The sequence below is a fragment of the Falco naumanni genome, chromosome 6 (genome assembly GCF_017639655.2).
Source record: "Falco naumanni isolate bFalNau1 chromosome 6, bFalNau1.pat, whole genome shotgun sequence".
NCBI lineage: Eukaryota > Metazoa > Chordata > Aves > Falconiformes > Falconidae > Falco > Falco naumanni.
In genome coordinates this window covers 37,810,893-37,820,540 of record NC_054059.1, presented here as the reverse complement: position 1 = coordinate 37,820,540, position 9,648 = coordinate 37,810,893, and the positions used below count along the sequence as shown (strand labels likewise).

Genomic DNA, 9,648 nt, shown 5'->3' with positions numbered 1-9,648 from the left:
GCTTCTCACCCCCTCAGGGGCTGCCGGTATTTGTACATGTTGATTCAGCAGGAGGCGGGCGGAAAACGAGCCGTTCGTGGGGAGCAAGCCGGCGTCCCCCCGGGAGCACCGGGGAGGGTTAATCGGCGAGGATCTGTGGGTCTGGGAGGAGAAAGCGGAGGCCGGGCTGGGGAGGGGGGAGGATAAGAGGAAAAGGGGAAGAGCGGCTCGGTGAGGTCGCACACCGCCAGGCTCCGCAGCCGCGGCAGTGCCTTCCCGCCGGCGGCGGACACCGGAGCGGTGGTGTGGGAGGGTTCCCCCTTCCCGTCCCAGTCTTTGCCTCCCGCTTCCCCCGCCCCGGGGAGACGAGGTGTGGGGGGAGAAGCAAGCGCCCCCCAGGGCTAGGCAGCACCCGCCCGAGGCGGAGGGAGGCGCGGCGCCCCGCGGAGGCGGCGGGGTCCGGCGGAGCCCCCCGGGCAGACCCCCCGGGCAGAGCCTGCGCGGCGGGAGGGCGGCGGGAGCGGGGCGGCTGGGGAGCATCTCCCCGCCGGGGCTGGCTCTCGAGAAGCGAGAGAGGGACGCGGAGAGAGGGAGAAACCGCCGCCTCCCTGCTGCACACCCGTCCCTAAAATTTCAAGGGCTGGGCTGGGGAAAAAGCAAATAGAGGACCTAAGCCGGGACCTCCCAGCCGGAGCGATTGAAAAGGAGCCAAAGCAGGCGTCGGGGGGGGGGGAGCGCCATCCCGAGGAGAGTCCCCCTCCTCCGCTTCCCGGAGCCGCTGCGTGCCCGCCGCCGCCTCAGGATGTGGGTGCCGCTGCTGCTGCTGCTGCCGGAGCTGCTGCCCGCCGTGCCGGCCCAGAAGCTCTCTGCCCTGACGGTAAGGCCGCCCGCCGCTGGGCGCTGCGCACCGCCCGCCCGCCGGGTCGGTCCCCCGGGGCGCACCTGAGCGGGCTGATGCGCTGCACCCCCGGGCGGCCGCGCTCGCCCCCCGGCTGCCGGGCCGGGGGCTGCTGCCCGCTCCCCAGCTGAGGGGATGGGGGCTCCGCCGCGCCTGGCCCGGCAGGGCGGGGAGCAGCCGGCACCGCCGCCCCTGCGCGCTTCGCCGGGGCGGGCACGGCCCGCGGCAGCGAGGTGGAAGTTTACTGCGGGTCTCCGCAGCGCTTGGGGCCAGCGTTAACCTCCGTGCTAATGCTTTTATTTTCGCGAAAAGGAATAATGCTGTAGTGAGGTCCGCTTTTGGACCGTCTTGGGTTGACCGATTTTACTTTATTTTTAATTATAAGCGACGTGAAACAACCCAGTTTGGCTATTCCAGGCTCCATGATGCTAAACATGGAACTCTGCGTAGAGATGGGCGAGCCAATTCATTAGGCTGGCTAAATAAGCCATAACCACTTCTCTAGCCAAGACCTGAGGTTTGCAGCTAATAGTTCAGTCTTCTTGTAGAGCTTGCAGTGTTTGCAAAGCTATAATTAATGCAATCTGTAGAAATAAAAACATTTTCCTTAAATGTGTTTTTAAACAAGTGCTTGAGTAAACATAACGGGCAGTGAGTACCTCTTTCAAGCTGTTTTAAGTGTTTTGGTGAGGGCTGTGCCCTTTAGAGTTTATTATGCTGAAGTTGCAGGCAGTTGCAAAGTGAAATAGACCCTATTTTTTTCTCAGTCTTTCAGAAAATTTCTGTAAAATACTGAGAGTTGGGTTTTTCCCTTTCTTCTTTTTTTTTTTTTTTTCTCCTTTCTTTTTGAGTAAGGGTGGATAGGGACAGCTCAAGGAGAAACAGCAGTGGGGGATGTCTGAGCTGTTCATACCTGAAATTCTTCAGAGGAAGTTTTGCCTTCTTGTCTGGGTTTTTGCTGTTGTTGTTGTTTTTTTTTTTTTTTTTTAAAATGGTAGATTAGAAGATGTTAATTGAAAACTTTAAAAGGAATGAGTTTGCTCCATTAATTTTACAGTTTGTGGCACTTCAAAGTGTGGGATGGAGAAAGTCAAGTGATTCTCATCTTTTACTTTTTAAGACCCTCATTTGAAGCATTCTCAGACTGTTAGGTGACATATACTATTCTAGTTAACAGGTTAGCATTGCAATTTAACTCCAAGTTCACTTTCATAAAAGTGTAAACAGAATTTGCAAGGGATTACATGTTATATTCTTTTTTCTGTACATAAAAAAGTTCCAAATGTTAGTGTGGAAGCCAACTGGAAAAACAAAAATTAATTTGTCCAAATATAAAATAACAGTGGTTGTGACTGTTGTATCACCTTTAAATGATACATGACCCAGATGATGCCAAAGCCTATTGATAGATGTATATAAATCACTGCTGAATGTAGCTGTCATTCAGTGAGCGGTTTCCTGCCTCACAAAAGCGAAGAAAAATCTGGCCAAGGGCACTTGTGCAGACTCTTTAAAAATCAAATGTCATAGGCTCATGCAGATGTATTTGACTTCGTTGTTAGCTAAGCGATGTCTGAAGTCCCTCTGTTCCATTTTTCACTCATCCAGAGCGTGTATTTTTCATTTCTGTACCTTATATTAGAGTGCATCTTTATGAACCCTGAACAGAAAAATCAATCCTGGTGGAATCCCCACCCTCTGCTACCAAAAAGGTAATGTCTTTGGAGACTGTAAGGTTTTGGACTGAATTGAACTTGAACATTTTGGTAGGGTTAGTTAGTTAGCCTTGTTAGTAGAGGACTGTAGGTAGTGAGCCCACACTAATTTTTCTGCTGCCTGTGCTCTTCTTACAGAGATGGCTAGCCTGCATGATTACTAGACTACATTAGAAATGTGTCCATAAAATGGGTAATGAACAGTCAGACACCTATAGGAAGAAAATGACGCACACAGACTTATGCATACAAACTTTTTACATCTTCCCACAAGACTAAACTTTGAATGAGGCAGGTTTATTTCTACTATTTGTATACTTCCCTATTTAAACAACAAAAACAGCAGTGCTATTGCAGCAACAAATACCACAGTACTAAATCATTCCTTACTCCTGCAGTCATTTTACTTACAGTCCTCAGAATGTATAACCCCTTCCCACATGTACCCTTCTCAAATATTCATGGATTGTATCTGCAATTGTAATTGTAAGGAAAAAAACCTCCAAGCTGTGTAGAAAGACCAAGAAAATGTATGACTTTTTTCACCTGCTATGCCAGTGGCAGAGAACTGCCGTTCCTTTCTACACATCAGATGAAGATTTTCTTTTTATTTGTGGTTGGAGGAATAGCAAAGACTGGTATTTTCATAAATAACCAGAGGCCACAGGGACAGAGCATGTTTCACTGCAGACCTGCGCTTCATGAAAACTGCAGGATGATTATGGAGAAGGTGCACACACCCTTGATGGCATCACGCTGTTACAGGTATATGCGGCTTGCCGGGTGGTGCTAATATCACAGGCACAGTCTCCTTAACTGCAAAGGTAAATCTGCCATAGGATGAACCTTAGGAACAAAGTAATAATAAAATTGAAGTTCCCTCTAGCAGAAGCAACTCTAAAGTTAAGGTAATTTTGCAAAAGGTGACTACGTGGATCAGAGTTGTTTTCCTTGCCTGTGTGTTGAACAGGTCTGGGTTCTAAGCGACAAACTGAGTGATGGCCACACAGGGAGGGGAGTATCAGCATCTGTCTTTATGTTTTTCATCTGTCTAAACAGATTTTTGGGCTGTTTTAACTTCACGTGCTTACTAGCTCCAGAAGCAGAGTGAGTATTGTGTGCAGAGATGACTTTCAGTAGTTTACAGAGCTGTATTCCTGTGTAACCAGGAATAATATTTTTGCATTTCTCTTGGGCATAAATACCCAGAACAACCACTCATGTCTATAGTTCAGGTCAATATGTGATTTTCAGGTACTAGAAGATTTTCAATAGTCCAATGGCAAGAAATGACAGAATTTCCACACAAATAACACCTCCAAGAGATTTCTGATTGCCTAATAGTCTTATGTGACTGCAGGTCTGCAGGACCCGATGAGCATATGGCTTCTTACAACCTTGATAATAGCCATTAGGATAATTTCTGGCAGGTGGATACATCAGAAGAGTCAGTAGGTAGTTGAGATACATTGGGCAGTCTGGAGTCTGGTCCCCTGGTCCTCATGGCTGTATCTAAAGTGGATGTATGAGTGTTTTAATATGTGCCTCTGCCCAAACTGTGGATGCAGCCAGAACTCTCTTGGGTCCCCCCTGTCTGTGTGTGAGGGTACAGGAGGCACGTGAGGGGTGGGTTGATGCACACCTGAATATTGGGGAGCACCAGGGTCCAAGAGTTTTGAAGTTCTTGGGAGCTCAATAAGTTAGAGGTAACCCAAAGGTACTTTGAATTTGTATCAATCTTGGCCTCTTGTAATCAAAAAATATTCTGCTAAAGTTGCTCCTGAGTAGGAGCATATTGCAATAATAGGCAAAGTGAGGGGAAACATAATATTGCAGTTCTGAATTGCTAACTGAGCCACAGGGATGCATGGGGGAGGAGAACATTATTTAGTATTATATTTATTGTTATTTCGAATAAACAAACATTGGCAACAGAACAATGAATTTCATTCTGGAAAGGTAGGCTGAGAGCTGTCTCATAACAAACCATGAGATCTGGATGGACTGTAGCCAATTTGGCTGCTCCTAGTTTTTCCTCCCCTTGTGTCAAATGCTAATGTAAAACATTCTTACATTCCAGAAAATATCTTAAGTAGCCTTGTCCTTTTACCTTGTTTATGGAAAGGCAGGTAATAGCCTGAAATTCTTGTAACACATTGTTGAGCATTTTTGCAACGCTGTATTTTTATTCTGCTTTGTGACATGTGCCCATTCTTTCTGGATGTATGAAACCGATGAGAACTGAGCCTTACTGGCATATTGTGTAAGGGGAACAGTCATATCTTGAGTATGTAGGTACTTTTGTTTTGAAGCACAATGTTTTGTAGGAAGCTCATTTTGTTCCTCGAATAAGTAGGTTTATGATCACTGCACTTACCACCACACTTACTTTGGCATCATTCGTGCTGTATTTTTGGAACCATCAGCTTAGCTTTTATCTCAGTTGCGGTGTTGTGTGTGCATGTACTTGTACAAACAATAGGGCACAAGTGTTTCTTATTTTAAAATCTTGATGACTTATAACATACCACAAACTATTTAGTTTTATTCTTTCAAAGCCTTGCTGAACCATGTGTCCTTCTCAATACAATATTGATCTTAGATCTTACAAAGGAAGAAAGTTTGCTTGAAATCACTTCTTGAAATGAACACCTCTGCCTGTTAAAAGTTCCTTTCATCAGAAAGTGAATATTTCAGGGAACAATTGTTTTCTTTTTCTCCCTTGGCACATGCTTTGTGAGTATTCAAAAGCATTTAATGCCCTGGATAGCTTCCACAACACTCACCAATATAAGATGGACCACTAAGGTAGTTCAGTAAAGGGAAGCTAAACACAATCAAAGCTTTCCAAGTTAAGGACCCGTTTGGATGGCGCCTGCAAACCCAAACATTTGGAAAAGTTACTCTAATTGTGACTGAAAAACCAAGACCACAAATAAAACTGTAAGTGGCTCCAGATCCTAACAGCATTGTTACTGCAAATGGGCATTGGTACAGCCAAGGGTACATCAGCTCTGAAAATAAAACACTTTCAAAAATGCTTCCTAGCAATAAACTCTCAAGACAATTCTCACTAAAGAAACAAAACCAAAACCTGTGAGAGTTATTATTGAAAGAGTCAGCAAAACTTTTGATCAGGGGTTAGAAGTAATTTTTCTGTATGCAGCCGACATACACTGGACCTTATAATGCAAAAGACATAAGGGAGATGGAAGGCTGACTGCACACCCGTAGGATTTTAAAAGTAGAAGTGAAGACCACAAGTGAATGTGGGTTGGGAGGGAAGAGCAGGACAGAGGAAACAAAAAGAAGTAGATCATGCATATTCTGACCAGTTGTGATGCTTTCATCCATCCCCTCTTGCCCACTGAATACCTCGAGGAACAGCCATGTGTATTCCTTGACAGTCAGCAAGTCTCAAGGTTCGTTTTGAGAAGCCTCCAAAGGTTTAGCTGCTATCCAAAACCTATCTGAACCCTATTGGCTTGGAAATTGGGCTATGAATCTTTTCAAGATCTGGCTCACGCAGGACTTTGCTAGTGTTTCCATTTCTTCAGCCAGACCAGCCTCACCACAGGCACAGCCATTTTCACGGAATTTTGGTACTTGCATTTCCTGTCAGGGCTGAGACCAGGACGTGTGGAGGCGCCTGAAAATTAAAAACTGAGTAAGAAAGAGTTGGGATCAAAGACCTGTTTTTGAATGGCACATGAAGGTCTGCGTTTGGTTCAGGAGTGGCATTTTTGATCTGAATAAATTTGTATGTTCTTGGGGAAGCTGCAGAATGCATGGAGCTTACAGTTTGCAAAGGACTCAGGGATTTCCAAACATTTTGTATTTCCTTTAGGACCAAAACCCAAGAGCTTCTTAATTTTCTGGTTGGTTCAATATTGTGTTTGGAGGAGAATTCTTAAAAAGTTCAGATGAAAGATCCATGTGAAGGTCATTTCACAGTGAGAAGTTGGAATGTTTTCTTCAGAAATAGAGTCAAAACAGTTTTGACCTGCGTGAATACTACCCTCCCCTCCTCTGCCCCTCTGCTGTCTTCTACAACAAAATTCTGGTGATGCCAATCATTCTGGTCTTAATGACCCCGCGTAATCTCATGGGGTATGCTTCTGTTAACATTTCTCTATCCACTTCTGGTTATTAGTTGATAATCACTGCCTTCATATTTATCTACAGTGGTAGATAAAACGCTTTCCAGTGCAGCATTGACTGTAAGCCTGAAAAGAGGAAATGCGTCAGGAAAAAACTTACAGTTTACAATATGCTGATGCTGCACAGAATAATTTGTGCCAAAGGAAAAGGAGGGGTAACTTAAGACGTAACAAGAAATTGGACATAAGAAAAGAACTGAGCAGAGATGAGCAAGTATAGCATAAATAGGTGCATTTTTTCCTGCACTTTTCCAATCTTTGCCTAGTTGCTCCATCTACATAGGGAATTCCTCTGAATTACAGCCATTGGTGTAGTGCAATGGTGTGCATAGGATACAAGGATACAAACTTTGGTTACAGGGAGGTGAAAGCTACCCAAAAGCATAGGGACTGCTATTTAGATTGATGTGGTAACACTTAGTATTGGCAGTTTTCTTAATGTGACTTAACCAAATTATGAGTGGTCTTCAAAGAAGCAAAGTTAACGTAGGGTCATGTCTTACCACAGAACCCGTGAAGTAAGTTTGTGTGGAGTCTGTCCCCCAAACTGAAGTTTTAGCCAGTCCTTACAGAAAAAAATGCCTTGATGAGTTAGTAACTGCCCTCAGTGATTCCCCCTTCCCACCCCTCCCCCCCCCCCCCCCCCCTTTCTAATTTATTAGCTTTTAAAAATGACCACTAAGTATTTCATCAGCTGCTGAAAATCCAGGCTAATAGAGAATACATCCTAGAATTCTTGTTGGGGCGGAAAGAGAAAACATTTCCTGAAGGCCATCCTTTCCAGCTCTCTCCCTGGCTTGCTCAGTGTGCTGCTACAAAACTCGCTCAAGAATGTTTACCTCATACCTATCCAAAACCTAGATTTTTTTCTTCGTTTACTTTAGGCTGCTTGTTCTGTCATCTTCAGAGCCACTGAGTACAGTTTTTTTTCTTTTGTGTTACCTTAATTTTTTTCTGAAGCTGTAATAGTATACCTTCTTGTCTTTTAGGTGTTCGTTTTAAACTGCATACAAATTAGCTGTCATACATATGCTATAAATCTTTGACTTTCTGTCCTAGAGCACCTAAAGAGTACTTACATGAAAACAAAGAAAAATTCCATTGCTCTGGAATGCTCTTTCTTTATTTATGCCGTGGCTGCTTGCTGTATTTTACAGATTTTCAGGATAGAATTGCTGCCATAAAGTGATCACAGTCTTTTGCTCAGGCTAGACTTATCGTACATTTATCAATATCCTGACCTTTGTTCAGGATTAAAGCAAGATACTGTCAGTGAATAAGCAGCGTAAATGCTCAGGAGAGGTCTGTACATTTTTCTGAAATTAAATTAATATCAGATAAAGAGTAATTTTAATGGTAATCAGGATGGCCTCGGTATGATCTGAGCAGCAAGCTGCAGTACAAAGAAAACCTATGGATTGCAGGCATACGTGGATGTTGGGGAGGGAAGGGAATGACTCAGTTTTATTATCTTTCTCTTGCTCTTATCTGGAGTAAAGCGGAGGAGTGGTAGAGTTTAGTCTGAGTAAAAGTCTGCCATTGAGTCTCATTACTACTTTGGAGGAGGGGGAGAAGGGAGGGGGACATTTTGGTGGACACACAAAAACCATCTAGCCATATTTTAACCATAACACGACTACGTGTACAAAAACGCTATTAAACCAGACCACGTGTCCTAAAGTATCACAGGGCACAAAGTGTGGGTTCTAGGTCATGCAGTCCAGAGAAATGATTCCCAAACTTTTTTCTTTGCTAGGTGCTGCTCTTGGCAGTGGCATCTTTCTGCTAATGGTAGAACCGGGACCCATTTTTGGAAAATACAAAGTGAAAGTATGGTGTTGGCAGCATGTTGGAAAGGTGGTGATATTAAAATGTGAGAATCTCTTCTCAGTGAGGCTGATACATGCATGCCATGCTGGCTGCAGTGCACTTGCCTTCATCCAAACACACTGGATTCCCATTTGGGTCTGCGAGATGAACCTAATGTTCTTAAGAGGAGGGCTACTATCGGAGTCAGGTATTGTAAGGACATGTTCAATATGGCTTCTGAACTGGGCAGCTGCCCCAGTTAATATATTTCTCCTCATGTCCATCTGCATAGGTGAAGAAGTATTTAATACATTTAGTCAGAGTGTTTTAATCAGTTCTTGCCTGCTTTAGCACCCACATTGGTGCCACTTATTGCAGCCGAAGGAGTGCCAGCAAAGCTGACCCAGGCTCTGTAAGGCTGTATTTGCCAAGTGCTGTGGTCACTGTGGGCCACCTTGTCATGCCAATAGTGCTGTATAGCACCGCCCAAGGCCAGCGAGTAGCCATCGTGTGGACTGATGTGCCTATCAGAGTGAAAAATCACTGTAGCAAATGTCACTTTCAAAGTAAAAATTTATATCTAAAAATGAAATCAAATAAGTGAAACCTGGTTCCAAGTATGCTACGTTGTAGTGGAGGTTAGCATATATTCTAAAGAAACTTTTGTTCCCACAAGAGGATACAGAAATGAAAAAAGACTGGCAACAAAGAAACTAAAGAAGGCTTTGACTTGACCATATGTTTATTTGTTTATTAAATTATCTCTGGTCTGTAGGATGGCTTCCTTGTGGGAGACAGCCATCACAGACTTCAGAGACATAAGATGAAAAGCAGAGAGGGGAGGTCTATACAGATCTTTCTCCTCCTGTCCATTCCATTGCGAATACACCTTGGTGGCATCACTTGCACAACATCCTTAGGGGCAGGGAGGTCACCTGTCTTCTTCTGGGACCCTTTAGGGATCCACCACGGGAGGGAGTTCAAGTGCAGTACAGTCTGGGGAGGGCTGGAAGTAGGGGAACCCCTGGCTTCTCTACCCTGTGCCAGTCCCCAGGGGAGGAGGAGGAAAACTGGGGACCTTCTTTTT

At 44.6% G+C, this 9,648-nt stretch overlaps 1 protein-coding gene across 7 annotated transcripts in view; it reads left to right on the top strand.

The window, feature by feature from the left end:
- Window positions 1-201: 201 nt before the first annotated feature.
- SMOC2 (SPARC related modular calcium binding 2) overlaps window positions 202-9,648 on the top strand; it is a 150,001-nt gene continuing 140,554 nt past the window's right edge. For 4 of the 7 annotated variants that reach the window (XM_040598447.1, XM_040598445.1, XM_040598444.1 and 1 more), the window contains exon 1: window positions 202-856. In XM_040598447.1, the coding sequence (XP_040454381.1) occupies window positions 782-856 (75 nt within the window). In that variant the 5' untranslated portion in view covers window positions 202-781. The remainder of the gene's footprint in view (window positions 857-9,648) is intronic. The other 3 variants (XM_040598450.1, XM_040598449.1, XM_040598448.1) reach the window with 1 other exon arrangement.